The 21,589-nt window shown below is 45.4% G+C and overlaps 1 protein-coding gene across 1 annotated transcript in view; it reads left to right on the top strand.

Moving 5' to 3' along the window:
• The window catches only part of LOC115897012, a 51,419-nt gene that overhangs the window by 7,554 nt on the left and 22,276 nt on the right, over nucleotides 1–21,589 (top strand). The window contains exon 3 of the mRNA XM_030929576.1: nucleotides 11,709–11,898. Coding sequence (XP_030785436.1) covers nucleotides 11,709–11,898 — 190 coding nt within the window. The remainder of the gene's footprint in view (nucleotides 1–11,708; nucleotides 11,899–21,589) is intronic.

Raw genomic sequence — 21,589 nt, 5'->3', positions numbered from 1 at the left:
AGAAGCAATGTTTAGTTTCACCAAATGCTTTTTCTGCATCTATTGAGATGATAATACGGTTTATGTCCTTCATTCTGTTGATGTGGTATATCACATTTTTTTATTCACATATGTCAAACAATCCTTGCATCTCCTGATATAAAACTCACTTGATCATGGTGTATTGTTTGGATCTGTTATTGGATTTGTTTGCTAATATTTTCAATTACTCTTTTTTATTACTAACATTTAAATTTTTATTGTAAGCATTTTAAACTTGTAAAATTTACATATATACTGAAATGATCAGATCTGTATCAAATTCATCAATGAATTTTGACAAATACAGCCATATCACCCATGCCACTATCCAGATACAGAGTTCTCTTTATTCTGCATTCAACCTAGTCCCCCTTTGCCCAGCAGTCATTGATTTGATGACTATCATGACAGAGTAGTTCTTCCTGTTTTAAGACTTCATATGTATCCTCTCATGCCATGTGGCCTGCCTTGTGTCTGGATTTTGGCACTTGGTGTAATATCTATGTGGTCCACCCAGGTTGTTGCATGTATCAGTAGTTCATTCATTTTTATTGCTGGTAGTATTCCATTGTATGATTGAATCACAATTTTTTTGTACATTGTGGGGCTATTCTTTTTATTTTATTGTTACAAATAAAGGAACTATGGAAATACTTGTACAGGAATTCTTGGACATAACTTTATTTCTCTGGAGTAAATACCTAGGAGTGGAAATGCTCGCCATAGAGTACTAGCTTGTTTAACTTCATCAGATGATACAAAACTGATTTTCAGAGTGGCTGTTTCATATTCTTATAGGCAATGGATGAGACTGTTTCACATCCTTGCCAATATTTATATTTATTAATCATTGAAATTTCAGCCATTCTAATAAGCACTTAGGGGTTTCTCACCGTGGTTTTACTTCGCATTTTTCCCTGATGGCTGTTGGCTGTTTGTATATCTTTTTTGTAATGTTTCAGAAGATTTCTCTAAAGATTGTGGAAGGAGCTAAATAAACGTGATTTCTCTTTCTGTAAGTGCTAGACCAAAAACGGAATGTCCAGAATCCATCCACACTTCCCAGTCTAACCTGCCCAACCCCATATTTGCTCCCTGAAGTCCCCACTCCTTCATCCCTCTTTATATTCTATCCACTTCATTCTGGCTCCAGCTCACTCTCCTCCAAAACGTCTGTTACTGTGAAGGTCACTGACATACTCGGTATTGTCATCTCTCCATCTGTCTGTACCTGTCCACAGCTTTCCTCACACTCAATAACTCTTTTCTTATTTTGCTCGGTTCCTGTGGATTCACTTCACAAATATTAATTCAAAGTAGTTGTAGCTGGAAGAAAGAATAGAGAGTTATAAAAAAATCTTTGTGAAGGCACCACCCAGGTTTGTCAATTGGTGACATTTTAATATTATTGGCTGTATGTAGTATACACAGAAGAATAATAGAAATGTATGTAGATAGCCTTGATTTTTCACAGCTCTGATATGCATGTGCTTCAGTCAATACTGTACTGAGCAAAGCAGGAATTGCAGGAGGATTGCAGGAGGATGTGTGTCTTGAATGTGGTGCATGCCTTTGTATTTGTACTGTGTTAGGAAATCTCTTTGTTTGAAGTCTTTTAGAGTTGTTTTTTAGACCGAGTCTCACTCTGTCACCCACGCTTGAGTGCAGTGGCACAAAAACAGCTCACTGTACCTCAACCTCCCAGGCTCAAGCGATCCACCCACCTCAGCCACCCAAGTAGCTGGAAGTATAGCTGTGCTCAACCATGCAGGGCTAATTTTTGTATCTTTTGGAGAGAGGGATTTTTGCCATGTTTACCAGGCAGGTCTGGAACTCCTGAACTCAAGCAATCCACCCACCATGGCCTCCCAAAGTGCTAGGATTACAAGTGTACACCACTTTGCCTGGCTTTGCTCTTAGACTTCTTAGAAATTGTTTCTTGCTAATTTTATCATTCATTTGCTTGCTTTTTCAGTTAACATGTTCTATGACATGAATCTATGTTTATACAAATAGTTCATTTGCTTTCATTACTGGATAGTATTCCATGGGAGGAATATAGTACAATTTATATCTTTCCCTCTTCATTGACCTTCAGGTTGTCTCTATTGTAGACCTCACTGCAATGAACATCCTGGGACATTGCCTCCTGCTCTCAGGGATATGTGAGCTCCCCTAGGGTATGCATGTGGGAGTGGGATCACTGCTCTTTTTCCACATGATGCTACATGATGCAAAATTGTTATCTGAAAGATATAATCCACATGGCCATCAAGAGGGGGCTGGTTAAAAAGCACCACACTCAAAAGAAGCAATCTCTACTTTTAAAAAAAATATTACATATGTATACAATGGAGGATCATGAAAATTTCAAACGAAGATATAGCAAAGCTCTTGGTATTTCTTCATGTGATCGTCTTTGTGATACAATGTGAAAGGAAAAGGGAAGGTGCAGGAAAGCAGATGTAGTTTGCTAAAATTTGTGTCAAGTGGGAGAAAGATTATATACCTATACATTTAGATTGACTCGCATATGCATAAAATGTCTTTGAAAGAATAAGCAAGAAACTGATATAAATGGCTGCCTGTCAAGATAGGGTATCATAAGAGAGAGACTTTTAACTTCTTGAGTTTTGAGCCAAGTCAAAACATAAAATAGAAGATAATTCCAAGGCAGACAAAACAAACAAAATCAAATCCTTCAAAATAAAAAACTTAAAAAAAAAAAAAAAAGCCTGACAGAATTAATTCTCTTACCTGTTTCCTGCCACTTTAATTCAGTATGTTGTTTTCTTTTTCATTGCACTATCTCTCTTTATGTGTGTGTCTGTCTTTCATTCATTAAAAGGCAAAATGAGGGCATGGTTAATTAACAAATGCAATTGGCTTGATGAAGGAAATTTAGACCAAATCCTGATGTAAATGGTGAAGCCCAATCTACAAGGAATTCTACGGGGTCCAGTGCGCCAATTGTGGCTTCAGCGGGCTCAGAACTCCCTCTACTGTCCATGTGGGTTCAAGGATGTGATATTTAAAAAAGAGAACACTTGGGTAATTCTCCTGGAAAACATGTGACTGAACCCTTTGCTGAATTTGGAAGGTCCTCATTATGAGCCCATTCTAAGTATGTGTCATATGAGGTCACCCTGTATTTGGATCAGAAGGTACAGTCAGAGCTCCTAGGGTCACATCCCAGGCCCAAACATCCCAGGACAGCAGAGCAAGGCCCATAGGTCAGTTTCATAAGGGGTGTGAAGGATTGAGGGTGTGGGGGCCAGTTGTGAAGTAGTGGGAGCCCCAGATGCTGTGTGAAACTGAGCCTCTGGATTGCTCTGTAATCCCACATTTGGTTCATTCCTGGATGTCTGCCATTCCCGGGATCCCAAGGAAATCAAATGCTGCAGCCTTGGGTGGGATGCTGTCCAGGATGGGCCAAGCATGTTCTAGTGTATCCTATACCTCTGCCTGTCAGCCCTCTTCTGATATTAGAAACCAATATGGATTGCCATAGGGTACTGATTCTCAAAGTGTGGTCCTGGGACAAGTAGCATTGACATCACCTGAGAACTTGTTAGAAATACAATTTTCAGGCCCTGCCTCGGACCTATGAATCAGAAACTGCATTTTAACAGGCCCCCAACAGAATTCTGCATTTCAAATCAGGGCTCTCTCTCTCTGTCTCAAGACTCAATATTGAGCAGCTGTGACTTCTGGATGGTCAGATGCGGTACACACTTCCTTTTCAGGAAGCTTCTGGCTCCTCAGTCAGCTTAGTCTGAGTCCTGGCCTGGCCTAGGGGAGAAAAATTCATGTTCCTGGGTTCTGAGCAATGCTCTCCTATCCTGGATGCCTGTCGGGCTCCTACTTATACTTCAAAACACAGCTCAAGTGTTGTCTCTTATGAAACTTCTGTGACTCCTTGGTCAGAGCAGTTAGTCTACTTGTGCATCTGCAAAGCAAGTTGCATGTTCTGTCAACCATTTGTGTAAGAATTTCCTTACTGATCTCTGCCTGAGCAAGACTGGCTCAACCTTGAAGACAAGGGTGTTTGGTTCCTCTTAACTCAGCCCCAGCTCCTTTAACACAATGCCTGACACATAGTAGGTGTTTGATAAATGTTTACCAAATGAAGGGATTCCCTGCAATGACCTAGGAGACAAGAAGGTAGAATAAAAACTCACAAGCCGAAAGTGGCTGGGAGAACGTTTTCCAAATCCCAGTGCTGTGTGAGCACAGGGCCCGCTGACTTTCACTTTTAGAAACTTTCCATCTGCCTTGTTCTCTTCTCATCAGAGACATCTATCCTTCCCTGCCAAGGCCAACCTAATCACACATTACCTTTCAGGACCACCTTTCAGATTAGCCAGAGTGCAAACCCCTACATCAGCTTCCTGCCTTAGCTCCAAATACTCAGCGTCAGGCCTGATGTGGGGCTTCATGCTAATCCTAACACTTTGGAAGGCTGGGGCAGCAGATCACTTGAGCCCAGGCCTTAGAGACCAGTCTGGGCAACATGGCACAACCTCATCTCTACAAAAAAACACAAAACATTGGCTGGGGTTTGTGGCACACACCTGTAGTGCCAGCTATTCAGGAGTCTGAGGTGGGCGGATCGCTGGAGCCGGGGTGTTCAAGGCTGCAGTAAGCCATGATCATACCACTGCATTCCAGCCTGGATGACAGAGTGAGACCCCATCTCAAACAAACAAAAACTACACCTCTGAGGCTAATTTGTTGGGAGTTAAGAGCTTATCCTACTGCGGTGTCACTATGAGTGATACTGGGTAGCTTTAAGATGAGGGGGTGTTTACATTTCTAAAAAGAAAAATGTGGCCGGGCGCGGTGGCTCAAGCCTGTAATCCCAGCACTTTGGGAGGCCGAGACGGGCGGATCACGAGGTCAGGAGATCGAGACCATCCTGGTGAACACGGTGAAACCCCGTCTCTACTAAAAATACAAAAACTAGCCGGGCGAGGTGACGGGCGCCTGTAGTCCCAGCTACTCGGGAGGCTGAGGCAGGAGAATGGCGTAAACCCGGGAGGCAGAGCTTGCAGTGAGCTGAGATCTGGCCACTTCACTCCAGTCCGGGCGACAGAGCGAGACTCCGCCTCAAAAAAAAAAAAAAAAAAAAAAAAAAAAAAAAAAAAAAAAAAAAAAAAAAAAAAAAAAAAGAAAAATGCTCCACAAAGAATGTAGAGTTTTGGTGTGTGCAGGGGTGGGGTCTTCAGGAGAAAAAAGGCAATAACTCAGTAATACTCATAGCTGACTGTCCACCCACCTGTCACCCACAGCCTAGGCAGGGGCTGGACTCTTACCTCAGCCCCTCCTCTGTGTGTCCTGGATGTGGATGGTCCCTCAGTGTGAACCCACCTGGGCTCTGACCCTGGCTGCTCTTCCCACTGTTATGGAGCCTCTGTGGGTGTGGCGCATGCAGGGGGCCTGCTCAGGAGACCGAGTGCCCTTTAAGTCTTAAGGCCTACATTTTTGAAGGACCCATGTCAGATGTTCAGGATGGAAGGGACTCAGATGCTCAAAACATAATAAAAGAAAGACTCCATCCCACTCTGTCAGGTGTGGTGGAATTAAAATTAAATGACAATCGGTAATCTAAAATGATCATATTCTCAGTGTTGACTTTATCATTCAGCCGACGCCTATAACCCAGGGATGGATCAGGCATTATGGAGGAAGAGTTTATTTCTTCTTTCTGAAGGCTCCATCAGCTGGAGTTTTTGTGCCGTGATTTTGGGAGGAGACTTTGCTTCAAGGTAAGTTAGGACTGAGCACAGTGGCTAACCCATGTCATCCTAGAACATTGGGGAGCCTAAAGGAGGAGGATCACTTGAGCCCAGGAGTTCAAGACCAGCCTAGGAAACAGTGAGATGTATTCTGTTCAATTTTTTTTTTAATTAGATGGTAATTTTGGTGCTTTCTTGTAGTCTTGGCTACTCTGGAGACTGATTCTTCACTTTAGCCCAGGAGCTCAAGACAGCAGTGAACTATGATCAACTCACTGCACTCCAGCCTGGGTGGCAGAGCAAGTCCCTATCTCTAAAAAACAAAGAAAGTGACTTGACTTGGGACAGGACATTTGGACTTTTTCATTAAAATTGTATTTCAAATGTTATAAAACTTCATAATCAGCATTTTATCCTTTTAGAAAGTAGAATCTGCTCAATTACAGAAAATATAAAAAATGTAGAGAAGCAGAAATGTGGAAAACACTTGCTTCCCCACTGGGAGGATCAGGATGAACCTCTGCCTGGCAGAGCCTCAAAGACTTCAGTGAAGAGGGCCCCTGGAGCTGTGCTTTGCAGCCGCCCCCTGAGTTTCCATCCCTGGTTTCTGTGCATGTGGTGTCTGCGCAGGACGACTTAGTGTAGTCACACTGTATGAGTTATTTTGAATCTTGCTTTTTCAAACTTCGTTATTATCAATAAGCAACTTTATATGTTATCACAAACTCTTCTTAAACAGTACTTTTCCTGGCTGTATACTATTTCCAAAAAATGACCTAGCTACTTTTCTTTTGCAAGTTCTTCTTCCTTATTGTAAATAATATCTGATTAATATCCTTATACCTAAAGATTCTTCTGTATTTTGGATTTCATTGTAGAATTATAGATTTCTCAAATATAAGTTATTTGGTCAAGTGCACGACCTTTTGTTTTGTTTTGTTTTTGAGACGGTGTCTCACTCTGTCGCTGAGGCTGGAGTGCAGTGGCAAAATCTCAGCTCAGTGCAACCTCCACCTCCCAGGGTCAAACCATTCTTGTGTCTCAGCCTCCCTCATAGCTAGGATTACAGGCATGCACCACCACACCTGGCTAATTTTTTTATTTTTAGAAAAGTCAGAGTTTCACCATGTTGATCAGGCTGGTCTCGAACTCCTGACCTCAGGTGATGCACATGCCTCGAACACACATGTTATAAAATTGCTTCTCAAAAGCAGCATACCAATTATATTCACCCATCATTCACTCTTTATTTGTTAAGTCCCTCCTCTGTACTGGGATGTTCTAGATGCTGGGGATACAAGTGGTGACTGGACGAGGTCCTGGCCTCAAAGATGTTTCAGTGGTACAGATGACAACTTTCAAATTTATTCTAATATCAGTGATGTTATGGAGAAAATATACCTGGGTTAGAAGATTGGTGGTGGTGAGGATGGCAGGAGATGTATTTTGTTGAGTAAGAGGTTCCTGAAAACTTGACCAAGGGACATTTGAGCAGAGAACTAGTGGCATGAGGAATAAGCCATGTGGATCTCTGGGGAGCAGGTGCCTGTGGGAGTCCCAGCAGGGGCCAGTGGCAGAGGCAGGATGGAGCAGTGACAAGAGACTGGTGCGAGTGGAGATGAGTGAGCTGGGCTGAGAGTGATGGGATGAGGCCAGAATGGCCAGAAGGGCCCTGTGATGAGGGGCTGATAGGAAATGGTGAGAGAAAGGGAAGAGGCTGGAGTGTCTGTGGGATGTGGTCGTGAGGATGTGCTTGAATTCCCATTTGAAAGGTTCACTCTGCCTGTTGTGTGGGTGTTGGACAGCTGCATGAGAGGCCACAGGCAGCCCAGCTGCAATGCCCTTCTGGTTTACTATCCTAGAGATGATGGCTCTGGGGAGGAGGCAGTAGAGGAGTGTGAAGTGATTGGATTTGGGGTTAATACATTTTTCAGATGGTCTTAGCAGTTATTTAATAGAGAACCACACATTTATTTACCGATCTTCATTCCACAATTGATTCCAGGTAGCTTACTGCAATAAACCTAATTAATAAATATACATGAATTATTTAAAAACCAACAGTTAGGAAAAGATAGACTTAAAATATTAAAGCAGTGGTAAAGATAGAACATTGCTAGGCAAGAAGGAACCTCTGAAACATTTGCTGAAATGGAGTTGACTGTTTACCTAGCCATGGATTTGTTGGCTCACAATTTTATTGCATTAGGGAGCCACAGAGAGGGGTGACAGTGCAGGTCACCTGTCCCTTGCTTCCTGTTTCAGGAATATTTTCTTGTTTTACACTTAAAGTTAAAGCAAATTATGTAACTCTAATTTGTTCAAAAATGAAGACAACACCTAAAAAGTCAGACAGTGAATGTACAAACCCCAGGGGTCTAAGGAGAGTCTGCATTTCTCCCACAAAATGTCCACACCCTGCACTATTGAATGGAGAGGGTCCTTTCCAGGGGCCCTAAGATGCAGGGGCGATTGGGCTGCAGCCCTAGCTAGAGGTGACCTTCTTTATGGCTGCAGTTTCCTTAACACCTGACAGCCAACTTCAGTGATCTCACCTGAGCTAGGAGTTTATTTATTTATTTATTTTTTGATATTGGTTCTATTTGAGCCATTGTGCAGGCTTAAAACTGTGACATGGAAATTTTGCTATAATTTTTTTTCTTTGATGAAATTTGACATACATGGTGGCTCTGGCTTCCCTGTCGGTCCCAGGAGAGAATGGAGTGTCCTGCACTTTTTTTTCAAGATCCTTGTGTGTAAGAGGGATCAGGAGACTTGGAGTCAGGGGCCCTCCTATCTCACCCTCCTCTCTAATGCTTTCCAGTGAGGGGGCCTTGGCTCTCTGCACATCTGATTAATATAATTGTCCCAGTTCCTGAAATAAAAGCAGAGGTGCACATAACACTGACTCCTGCGTGCAGTGCCAAGGTGGGGAGGTTTCCTGGATGCCAGGTTTAGCACTTTGACTCCCATTCTCACACACACACACACACACACACTCTCTCTCTCTCTCTCTCTCTCTCTCTCTCTCTCTCAGACACGCACGCTAACTCATACACACAGGCACACACAGTCGCACACACATTCACACACATACTTAGATTCACACACACGGGCACACACACACAGGCACACACTCACACAGCCTGAAGGAGTGTTGTGGGATGGGCTGACCTTCAGGGGCGGAGTAACAGGAATGTCTCAGGTCCCTCTCGGTGGCCTTTGTCTCTTTTCCCTGGAAGTGGAGGAGTCTGTACTCCAAGAGGGGACGTCCTCTGAAGGACGGGGTAGATACTCAGGAGCGGGGTCCAGAGATGGACAGGGATGGGAAGTGGAGACAAAGTGGAGGGGGCGGGGCAAGAAGAGAGCACGCGAGGAATGGGGAGGGGGAGGACCTTCTAGCGATCAGAAATATCACATGCAGAATTTGGTTCTTGGTTTTTGTGTTTTATTAAGATGGATTTAGTAAACCAGCCGAAGCGCAAGATACGGAGTCTACATTGCAAAGGACAAGTCTTAGTCTCCCCCTAGTTTGAACTCATCAGGAGTAGCTGGGAGAAGGGTGCCAGAAGCCTTGTGTGGGGCGCACAATGCCCTTTTGCAGCGACCCCATTCTCTGCACCCCACGGACTATGCTGGTCCCCTCCAATCCAACTGGAAGGAAAGGAAGGAGAAGTCTGAAGGCTTTGGATCCTTCCTAGTGCGCCTTTTTCTCTGCCACTTATTCCCAGAGTGTCCTTGCCTCTGCTCCGCTATCCCCAGCCTCACTATGACAAAGCACATCCTGCGCCCTCTGGCCAGAAATCCTCCTTTGGCCTCTGACTCACTGGTGCCATTTCACTGTGTACTGTCCTTCCGGCCATTGTCACTGGGTGAAGCTCCAGAGAGCTTGGAGCCCGAGAGAGCTGGATTCTTAGAGCGTCGCTGTCCGCACAAACGTTCTTGAGATTTCTTCAGATCTGAAAGTCAGCCTGAGTTTTTAGACTTGCTTCGAAAGGCTTTGGCCCTTGGAAAAAGGAAATCAACACTCCAGGAACAAGATTTTCCTCGACTTTGTCTCAACCCAAAGACACTATAGCAGCGCAGTTTTCAAACGTGCTTTGAAAATAAATGGGACAGTCAGCGTGTCCCCACTGGATTTTGCATTTCCCTTTTTATTACAGCCCCCCCTTTTGTAAAATTGTTACATATCTCCCTACTGCACTAAAAACAGCTCTATCAAAGACACTTTGAGAAAGATTTAATGACATGAAAATATGAAGTCCCCTTAAAAGAGAGTTTCTGGAGTTGGGTTTTAATTAACCCTTCGGTTTTTAAAATCCTGTAACTATTTGGGTGTGCAGCTTACATTCATAATATTTTCAAACAAATATTTTTCTAAACCACCATACAAATCCAAGTTTATTATTTTTATTTTTAAATTTTCTTTATTTATTTTTGAGACAAGTCTCTTTCTGTCACCCAGACTAGGAGTGTAGTGGTGAGATCCTAGCTCACTGCCCCCTGGAACTCCTGAGCTCAAGCTATCCTTCAGCTTCCAGAGCTGGGATTACAGGCCTGAGCCATTGTGCCTGAGCAAAATCCGAGTTTATACTGTAATATAAAATTCCAACATTTCAGAGAAGGTGAAAGTCACAATGTTACCCCAGTTCCTGGGGTCCCTGCCAAAATTTTGGTGAGTAATCCTCCGGGTTTTCCCTACTTAAAATATATATTATGTGAGTGGCATTACTGGTACATCCTTACATCCATACATCCTTATCCTTTTTAAAATGGGTAAAAGTAGTCTGGGCTCAGATCTTCTCATAACAATACTTAAAAATTCATCCTCCTCTTTTTAAGGACTGCATGTGGTTGTGTAAAACAGCCAAACAATACAACTCCATGAGCTGTACATTTCAAATACATACATTTATTGTATGCAAAGTATGTCCCCATAATGGTTTAAAATATTATCCTATTTGAGGTTTGTACTTTGACTTTGTAAAACAAAACAAAACCCTTGTTTTTGTACCCAAGAGATACACCCTGGCACATCTGGAGGTAGAAGCTCGTGTTCTCTGCAGCTTGACCACCTCGCAGCCTCTGAAATAAGAATAATAAGCCATATATTTACAGATTCACACACAGAGGAAAAAAAAGCTATGGTAAAAATGTTCATAAATAACAAAACTAGATAAAGGACAAAATTAAAAGTTAGAAATAATAAAACTACATCTTTCAAATATTATTCTCACCTTCACCTTTTCTCTCCCCTTTTCTCCCCCTCCCTTCCTTTCTTTGAAACGCCCCCCCCCTCTTCCCTACTTTCTCCATTCTCTGCTTTCGATCCCCATGTATTCCAGCCTGGAGGCCAATACACGTCACCGCGTCAGCCTGGGGCAGGTCAGGGAAGGGACGCGAGGCAGAACTATCACCGGATTCCGCGAGCCGCAGCGCCCTGGTCCCCGCTGATCTTGTATCATTTCAGTGACCTTCTCTCCACTCTTTGATGGGGCCATACTCGGGGAGTAAATTAGGATCCTCACTGAAGGGGCAGGACCCTGGGAGGCTTTTTCCTGGCCTGTTAGGTTGTGGGTTTTCCTTCGGACGGCGGAGCCCCTTTCCATCAGAACGGCCCAGAGGCGGTCGCTGCCTTCTCGGGGAGACGGAGCAGCAGGAAGCGTTTTCAGATCCTGGAATCCGTGGGCGGCCCGTGGGAGGGACTGAGGGGCATTTTCCTACTCACCCGGCTCGGAATCCACCGCGGTGCTGTTTCAAGCGAGTCAGATTCCAGATCGTGCTCCAGCCTGAACTCAGAATTCCTGCCCCGCGGGTCTGCATTTTCACAGCGGCAGGTGTGAGTGACCCGCAGCTGGAGACCAGAAGCCTGAAGGCAGCTCCGCCCTCCCCAGCCCACAGCGCCGTTATTCCGTTTCTATATCAGTAAACACATTTCATTTTCCGTAGACCAGGGCAGAGTGAGGGGTGATCCCAATCCTCGCAGTGAACTCCGGGCCACAGACTGGAAAACGCGCGCGGGCGCCCAACGCAGCCTCGTCCTGAGTTACACAAGCGACCGTGCTGGGACGTTTCTCTTTCTTTTCCGGACCCAGCAGTGGCGCCTAAAGTCTGCAAGGAGAAAATCTCCTGTGTGCTGGTAAGTCCAGGAATCTAAGGCAAGTGCTGAGGGTGAAAGCGTCGTTGATGGGCCTGAAGAGAAGAGGCTGGAGATGGGATAGAGGGGGAGGGCTTTGGACAGAAAAGACCTGGGAGATTTGTTTGGGGAGGGCAGCCAGGCCTAGACCTGGGGAGCGACTCATCCAAAGTCCAAGATTATCAGGGCCTCCCCTACCCCAAAAAGGGAGGGATTGACTTCCCGTCTTGTCGTGATCACCTCTAAATGCGTAGGAACAAACTTTGCATATTATTATTATTATTATTATTATTATTATCGTCATTGAAGTATTAAAACTCTTTTGGGGGATTAGCTGAATGAGACCCTTTACTGGAACTGGCACAGGGAGAAAAAGTCCCTCGAGACAGGGTAGACACTGTGGAGGGAAGGGCTTGGGACCAGTGTCGGGAGAGCTGGGTCTGTCTCCCTCTCTTTCCCTCACTACCCTTGTGACATTTAGCAATGTAAATAATCCCTCTAAGGTGGGGACAGGACCCCAGTCCCTGCTGTGCTCAATAAATTATGATGATCAAAATAAATAATCAGTGAATATGGATGGGAAAATTGAGTAATTGTTAAAACTCTGTGATGTATGACATTTTCATCTACAGAAAAGTGCAGGCTAGGGGTCTTGGGGAATGGTTAGTAATCATAGGTAGAGTTCCATTTAAAAAATAAGGTTCGTAAGGCTGACGAAGATGGAATGGACACAGTTCCTGCATCATGGATGGTTCATTGTCTAATGGGGGTTGGTACCAGATGGTAAATGACAGTTGGACGTGGTGGCACTCGCCTATAGTCCCAACTACTCAGGAAGGCTGATGTGGCAGGATTGCTCCAGCCCTCGGCGGAGCGGGAGCGGCGTGGCGTTTCTGGGGTGTCCGAATGTGTTGCTGCGAGCGCTCTGCGGTCGCCTCGGGGCTCAGGTGCGATGTCGGGGGTGGCGGAACTGAACGCGGCTGGTTGCCGTCACTCCTCAGCCCTTGCTTTCTCGTCTCTTTTCAGTCCTCCTCGGGGTCGCGCATCACCCGCCCCCTGCACTTTCTGGTCTCTTCTTGCATTTGGTCTCCTCACCTCTCTTCCGCCTCCTCTCACTTTTCGGACAAACCAGCCCTTCTGACGTCCCTGGGTCCCCGGGCTGTTCCTGTGAATGGCGTTCGAGGGCCCTTCCAGCTCTGCCACAGAGGCAGCCACATTTCCCGGCGCTCTGAGAGACTTTCGGGTCCCTGAAGCCCTGTCCTTTCCCTAGAGTGCGCGTGTTCTCAGCCGCAGTCCCTGGAGTTGGGGCCCTCCTTTTTTGGGGACCAGGAGCTGGTGCTTCCTGTTGCTGTGGGGACTGTGGGTTTCCTGACTCTCAAGCTGAGGGGTTGGAGTCTGCAGGCTCCGGGCAGAGGATTCTTCATGCGACTTCTCCCATCCCCAGCTCATTCTCCCCTGGCCTGCCCTTCCCAGGGTTCTTTCCTCTCTGGCAACCCTCCCTGCTGCTGTGGACTCCAATGATCTAAGGACACCAGGTTCCCTCCAACCTCCTCCCCTGTCCCATCTCAGGGCCCCCTGGGTCCTGTTGTCCTCCCTGCTTCCTGCTACTCCCTTTCTGTCTGCAGTTCTCTAATCTATTTGTAGGATACCTCTGCCCTCATTCCCTGCCCTGCCACCGCAGGTCCCTCTTGCCTTCCTTATGGGCCATTCCTACAAGCAGCCTTCACCCAGTGCTGCCCGTATGCCTCCCCCTTCCCAACTGTCCCTGACCCTAACTTTCTGGTGCTGTCTTTTGTCCCGTGGTACTTCCCTCCATCCCACTTCCCTCCAGGCCACTTGAGGGGAGCCCTGGTGCTAATGAAAGTTGGGCCTTAGGCAGGGCACAGGGCAGCACAGATGCTTCCTCCTCCTCCAGTGCAGTGCCTGCTCTGGGCCCTGCCTCACGGTGGCCCCTTGCCCACTCCATCCTCAGCCTCACCCTCTTGAGGACCCCACCCTGCAGCACACAGGTGCTGGACCATCGCTCCCTGGTCCCTCTGCCCCTCTCCAGCCTTGGGACCTTGTGTTGCTCCCACCTCTTGCCCAGCTGCCTTGGGCCCTCAGCAAGTTCTCACCTTCCCCAAAACCCACCCTCCCCCACAGAACCCCTCCCTTCCTGTTCTCACTTTACCCCAGGTTCTCCCAGGGTCACCCCCACTCCATGCTCATGCCATCCTTTAGTCTTTGCCCTGCCCATCTCCTCACCCCCACCCAGACCCAACACAGGCTTTCGTCCAAGGGCTCCTTGACCTTCATCCTCTTTTGGTTCCTTGACCCCAGTGGGCTCTCAGTTCCTAGACTTATCCAAAGTCTTCACTTACCACATAGTGGGCTGTGGTCTCCTCCTCTGGGCCTTCTCCCAGCACCACCTTCCTCCAGTGAGGGTTTTGTAACCTGAACCCTCTTTTGGAGTGTGACCTGCTCCCCTTCCAGCACCACTCCCCTCTGAAGGCCCTTCCTCAGGCCTGAATCTCACCTCTGCCTTGGTTTTTTTCTCTCTGACCAGGACCCCAACCTCTTTCTAATTCTATATTATTGTTTGGTACACTGTGACAATTTTATTTTGTTGTTTAATTGTGGTAAAATATACAGTATAAACTTCACTATTTTCACCATTTAAAAGTGGACAGTTCAATGGTATTAAGTACATTCTCATTTTTGTGCATCCTGAAACTCTGTGCCCATTAAACAGTAAGCTCCCCATTCCTCCTTCCCCCTGGCCCCTGAAACCACTATTCTACTTTCTGTCTCTATGAATTTGGCTATTGGGAATTATGCTGCTATGAACATGAGTGTTCAAATATCTTTTTAATGTTCTGCTTTCATTTCTTTTGGGTAAATACCCAGATGTAGAATTTCTGGATCATATGGTAATTCATTGTTTAGTTTTTGGAGGAACCAACACACTGATTTCCATAGCAGGTGCCCCATTTTGTCTTTCCCAATGTAGTACACAGACATTCTAGTTTCTCTACCTCTTTGCCAAACTTGCTGTTTCTCTCTCTCTCTCTCTCTCTGTCTTTCTCTGTGTGTGTGTGTACTTGTGTGTATGTTTGATTATAGCCATCCTAGTTGGTGTGAAGTAGTAGCCCATTGTGGTTTTGATTTGCATTTCCCTAATAACTACTGATGTTGAGCAGTATTTTCATGTGTCTATTGGTCATTTGTATATCTTCTTTGGAGAACTGGCTATTCAAATTCTTTGCCTACATAGTTTTTTTGAGTCTTGTTTTTGTGTTATAGGAGCTCTTTAGGTATTCTGGATATTAATATTTTATTAGATAAATGATTTGCAAATATTTTCTTCCATTTCTGGTGGCTGCTTTTTCACTCTGCAGATTGTGTTTTTTAATGCTCAATTTTTTTTTATTTTGATGAGTCCAACCTACCAATTTTTCCTTTGTTGTCTGTGCTTTGGTGTTATATCCATAAACGCCTTGTCAAAACCTGTGTCATGAAGATTATTCCCAATGTTTCATTCTAAGAATTTTTCAGTTTTAGTTCCTGAGTATAGGTCTTTGATTTATTTGGAGTTAACTTGTATATGTGGTGTAAGTTAGGAGTCCAACTTCATTTCTTTTTGTATGTGAATGTCCAGTGTTCCTAGCACTGTTTCTTGAAAAGATGTACTGACCCTCCCTTACTCCCACCTTGTCCACGATGAGCCTTCCTCAAAGGCAGCGGCCCTCAACTCCAGTCTCACCCTCACCTGTGCAGCACAGCCATGCTTGGTCATGGGTCACCCTGAGCCTGGGTCCCTTCCCATTTCCACCCTCTTCTCTGGCAAGACCTTCCTTCCACCACTGCCTTCATGCTCCTCCCTCACCACTGCAGGGCAAGCCTCTCTCCTTGGCCTTCCTCCCTATACCCTTAGGTGGCCTGTGGCTGCCCTGCCTTGGCACCTGGCCTACATGTTTGCCATCTCCATTCCCCCATCTTCCGTTCCTCAGTCCGCTCCTCCATCCTCCTGCCCTCCCAGTTTTCCTTGTATCTGAAATTCTCATTCTTGTCCCTTTGCCTGTGTGCATTTCCTGCCTCCTCAGGAAGGTTGGGACCGCAGACCTGTGTGTTAACTTCGATGTAAAGTTGCTTCCAGGAAGAATTTTCATCTGTGGTTTCCTCTTCCCCAGGGCCCCACAGTCTTCATTACAACCTCACAGTGCTGTCCCGGGATGGATCTGTGCAGTCAGGGTTTCTCGCTGAGGGACATCTGGATGGTCAGCCCTTCCTGCTCTTCAACAGGCAGAAAGGCAGGGCTGGGTCCCAGGACAGTGGGTGGAAGCGGTATGGGAGCTGAGACCTGGGACACAGAGACTGAGGACTTGACAGAGAACTGACAGGACCTCAGAAGGGCCCTGGCATGTATCAAGACCCAGAAAGGAAGTGAGAGTAGGCAGCGGGCAACAGTGATGGGAGAGGCCTTTTCCAGGAGAGCTGGGGTAGGGGCTTTCCTCTCCGCTATTCCACTAGAGTCACCCCTACCTCCAGCTCCATCCAGGAAAACTCTCCTTGTGCTATGGATGCATGTATTTTCTGTTGGTGTGTTATATCCTGATTTTTCTCTCCTGTTAGAGCCACTGGAAAAAGACAGGGGTTCAAGGATTGAAGAGTCCAGTGTCATAATCTGGGGAAGCAGTGGGCCCTCTGACAGAAGCCTGAACCTGGGTGGGTGTCAGGCAGGAGAAGAAGCCCCAGGGCCGAGGCTGCCCCATCTGCCTCCCAGCCTGCCCATTCCAAAGAGTTCCTCTGGCCCCACGTACCAGGAGCCCAATCCTGACCTTCCCCTCCTCAGCATCAATGCAGGGATCCCAGAGCATAAAGACACAGTCTTGAGGCCCATCCTTCTGCCAGCCTAGAGGAATTGGGCCCCAGGGTGAGGACAGACTTGCAGAAGGTCTGGGGTCCGTGAGGACTTCTGCCAGAGTTGGAACAGTGGAGTGGACCAGCTCTGTTCCCTGCATCTCCATTAGAGGGGAGCAGGGTTTGGCCACGTGCCTTCATTGTCTCTGCCCTTTCTTCTCCAGCCTCCTCTCCCCCACCATCAATGTGACCCGCAGTGAGGCCCTGGAGGGCAACATGACCCTGATATGCTGGGCTCTGGCTTCTATCTCCAGAATATCTCTCTGACCTGGTGTCAGGATGGGGCGTCTTTGAGCCAGGATGCCCAGCAGTCTGGGGGTATTCTGTCCAATGGGATGGGACCTACTAGACAGAGGTGGCCTGCAGGATTCCCCAAGGAGAGGAGCAGAGGGTCATCTGCTCCATCGGATACAGTAGGAATCACAGCACTCACCTTGTGTCCTTCTAGTGAACCTGGGACCACCCTTGAGGGTTCCAACATAAGGAGGATCAGGCCAGGGTGGGGGAAGCAGGAACGACTGTGGCTTTGGGTACCCGGTATGTAACAGGCCCTTTTTTCCAGGGATGGCCCTGGTGCTTCAGAGTTGATAACAAGCCATTCCATATGTTGCTGCTGTTGCTACTTTCATCATCATTAGTATTATTAGTAGTAGTATTATTCTCTGCTGTCCTTTGATACAAGAAGAAGACAATTATCAGGTGCAGCGGGTCCAGGTCAGAAAAGGGGACAGTTGCTAGAGATGGGAAGGTCCTTGGCTGGGCAGTAGGGTACCCCTCATACCTTCTGTACAGATAGGCATGTAGGTGACAAGGCTTCTGGAACAGGCGATGAAAGTTGGGGTATTTGGGAGGGGAATGAGAGCCACGTTGCCATCTACACCCCTGTGAGAAAGAAATTCACCCATTCAAACCCAAAGAATAGACTCAGAGGACCCAGAGAACAGCGAAAGAGAGACTTTTAATGACAGTCTTGCAAGATCAGGTGTCTGGAGTGCAGGCACACCTGGGAGAGTTTCAGAAAACAATTTATTCCCTAGTGTGCAAGTCCCTCCCCCAATTCCTCATTAGCTGAATACTATGGGGTTACAGTCTTCCTGGGCATGCACCTATTGGTAGTTGGATTAAGATTTCAAGTATGTTCTTCAGGGTCTTTTTGCTGCATTTTTTGCTGCATTTTGTTGCAGCCCATAATGCCTGGTGACTGTCTCAGGACTCTTTTGGCATTTGACTTATGGCCCTAGTGGCTGCACTTAGGTGACAGGCAAGCTAGCCCAAACTAAATTCTTTGGTGAGGTGGGGAGGGGGGTCATTGAAGGGGCCCCTGACCAATAAGCTCCTGGACACTGGGTCAAAGGGAAAGCAGGAAGGAGGGGGATTGTGGCTTAGTACATTTTGCTTCTTTATCTCTTCATTTCCATGTGGCCTGCTTAAACAGATTCTAAGGCACTTATGAAAATGAACCATCATGTGTACGTTATTTTTTACAGTTTCCTCCTCTTTTTCTTTTTATCCTTTTTGGTCTTATTTTCACTTAGATATCTGGAAGTTTTTACTTTCTTCATTATAGGAGGAGGAGTTTAGTTTGACTTTTAATAATAGTAAGTACATTCTGTTGGGACATTAGCGGCATTTGTTTATTAATAGCTACTTTCATTAACCTTTGTGTTAAGCCCTTCACACAAGGGATGACACAACATCCTATGGCTGTTAAGACCCCAGCCATAGAGGTCTATGAGAGATGTAAGAACTGAAGCTACCATTCCTTTCCATTTTTCAAACCAACCTTCTAACCAGTTAGTAAAAGGGTCGTTTACTCCTGTGTTTTCTGCCAACTCATTGACTAGAGTTGTTAGTCCCTGCAGTCCCTTTATGATGCTTCCATTTGAGGCAGCACTGTTGTGAATGAAAGTGTCACATTTTCTGCCCAGCATATCGCATGTACCACGTTTCTCTGCTAATATTATGTCCAGTGCAATTCTGTTTTCCCAAGCCATTTAGCTAGTGGCCTTTAGTTATCTGGCTTCTTCCTTAAGGGCATTTGGAGTGTAATTGATGAATCTTTGCTGATTATAAGACATGTAATTAATCCAATTTACATTCTTGTTAATAGTTGACCACCAGAAAAGTGCTGACTCAAATCCAACAGGTATTTGGTTTCATGCTTTAAATTTATTAGGCTGTCCTCTAGGTACCCCTATGGAGTTTAGAGATAGATAGATAGATAGATAGATAGATAGATAGATAGATAAGATGAATAGATAGATATACAAAGTTTTCATCCCCTGATCCAGAAGCCTTGTGTGTATGTGTGTGTGTGTGTGTGTGTGTGTGTATGCGTGTGTGTGTGTATATATATGTGTATATATATGGGTTAAAATAAATTGCTAAATTTCTCTGATCTCAATGACCATGTGTATTTTTAGCTATTTTATGGAGTGCCAGGGTGAACGGAATGGCCAATTGTACTAAAGCACAAGTCCCGGTCCAATTGGACGGTAACAAGTTACGGAGGGTCCCTTTCCCGATGAGTGGTTGCCTCATTCTGGGTTCCCAGTGACATTTAGGATGTGGGTGCAGGTTGAGAGTTTTCCCACGGGTTTATCGAACTTCACCTTCTGTCCTAGAGAGACACAGGAGTGATTTATACTCCCTATAGAGAACAAGGGGATCTGATCTCTGCAAAGTGGGAAAGAGCAATGACAGATTTTACAAGTCTTATTTCCCCATGCATCCTCGTCTTGGTATACAGCCAACATGCAATGCATTCCTTTGGGATTAGTATCCCATCCAAGGGGAAACGGGACCACCTGTGCCTGAGGTTGACCAGCGAGCACAGCATAACAGTTACTTTTATTGAGGGCTTGTGCTGAAAATTTCACCCATTTAACCCAGGCATTTATGTCTCTATCCTGTTTTAATTTTTAAAGTCTGCCTTAAGTCAGTTATTTTAATTATTTTTACTCTCTTAGGGTTATTGTTTGGTAGGTTAAAGGAAGTTAATGGGACTGGGAGTTATAGTAATTCTGGGTGGGCTTGGGGTAGAGTTGGTGACTAACCTAAAATCTAACTGTTCCATGGAGTTGCTTTTTGAAATATTTATTTTTAATTTATACCTTCAAGTTTTCTGGTTTAGAGTAACTGGGTTCTTTATGGTAATTAATATAGGATTGCATTTTAAATTTTTACAGTTAGGTGGCGTGTGGTTCCTATACAATACTTAGGTTTCCTTTCACCCCTTGTGTTAGGATTAATTCTAACCATATCAGCCCCCAATGTTGGAGCCTGCGTATAGCTTCCTTTTAGGTTTTCCTTAGAATTAGCTTAAAGGATTTTCCTTAGAATTAGCTTAAAGGGTTTCTTAGGTGATCTATACACTTCCAATTTACCTTCCTTCTTTTTTTTTTTTTTTTTTTTAACCGGTTTCTTGACCCGAGTGTAACGTGTCCACCCCCGATCAGCTGTTTGTACAGCTGTCTCACTTGATAGGGACCTTCCCAGCTTAGGTGGAGCTTGTCTTCTTTCCAAGTCTTAATTAGCACTGAGTTGCCTGGCTGGAAATAGTGAACTGTGAACTCAAGAGGTGGGGTTTGAGTTACAATTTCTTTTAACTGAAGTTGTTTCCTGGGAGTTCACACAATTCCCACACACTTGTTTAGCAAGGGTGTACATTTCTATATACCCATAATTCTTTAGTATTTCATCACACATGGCCTGGGGACCCCAATGACTTCCCTTACGCAATATAGACTTTCGATTTTTTATTATGGGTTTATTTATTATTTCTCTCCCATCAGGGAGCACTCACCTTCCATTCTTAGTATGAGTGGCTCCTATCTTGCCTAGCTTTTCCTCCTCTTTTGAAAATTGGGGTTTTAATATCACCTTAGGGATATCTGAGCTAAACAGTTTAAATTTTTCCTCCAGGGAGACTTACTTAGCAGCCTTATCTACAAGTCTGTTCCCTACAGCTTCCATAGTGTTTCCTTTCTGATGGCCATTTGCATGAACTATGGCTATCTCTGCTGGAAGCAGGAGGCTTTCTAAAACTTGTTACCCACGTACCAATTCTTTTGCCCTGCTATTGACTAGTCCCTGCTCTGTCCAGATTTTTTCAAAGATGTGTACTACTTTATAGGCATATTGTGAATTAGTATATATAGTGTTTCCTTGGTCTTCTAGGAGCTTTAGGGTCTGGTTAAGAGCATATAATTTACAGGTTTGGGCTGACCAGTTATTGAGTAATTTACCTTTTTCACGTAAGGATTGTTTGTTTTTATTTTTATTTTATTTTATTTATTTATTTATTTTTTTGAGACAGAGTCTCGCTCTGTCTCCCAGGCTGGAGTGCAGTGGCCGGATCTCAGCTCACTACAAGCTCCGCCTCCCGGGTTTGCCCCATTCTCCTGCCTCAGCCTCCCAAGTAGCTGGGACTACAGGCGTCCGCCACATCGTCCGGCTAGTTTTTGGTATTTTTTAGTAGAGACGGGGTTTCACCGTGTTAGCCCGGATGGTCTCGATCTCCTGACCTCATGATCCACCTGTCTCGGCCTCCCAAAGTGCTGGGATTACAGGCTTGAGCCACCGCGCCCGGCCGGATTGTTTGTTTTTATTAATGACAGCACAACCATTGTGTCCTTTACCATTTATTCCTCAGGATGTCCCATTCACAAACAACCTCATCCCATTACGTAGCAGAGTTTCTTTAAGGTTTGCTACTAACTTGAGTTTGATACTCTATGATCTCTAAACAGTTATGGTCTGATGCCTTCTTATTCTCCTCTCTTTTTCATAAGAA

The sequence above is a fragment of the Rhinopithecus roxellana genome, chromosome 4, assembly GCF_007565055.1.
Source record: "Rhinopithecus roxellana isolate Shanxi Qingling chromosome 4, ASM756505v1, whole genome shotgun sequence".
NCBI classification, from domain to species: Eukaryota; Metazoa; Chordata; class Mammalia; order Primates; family Cercopithecidae; genus Rhinopithecus; species Rhinopithecus roxellana.
Note: the sequence above shows the minus strand (reverse complement) of the source record. Positions and strands in the feature narration are given on the sequence as shown.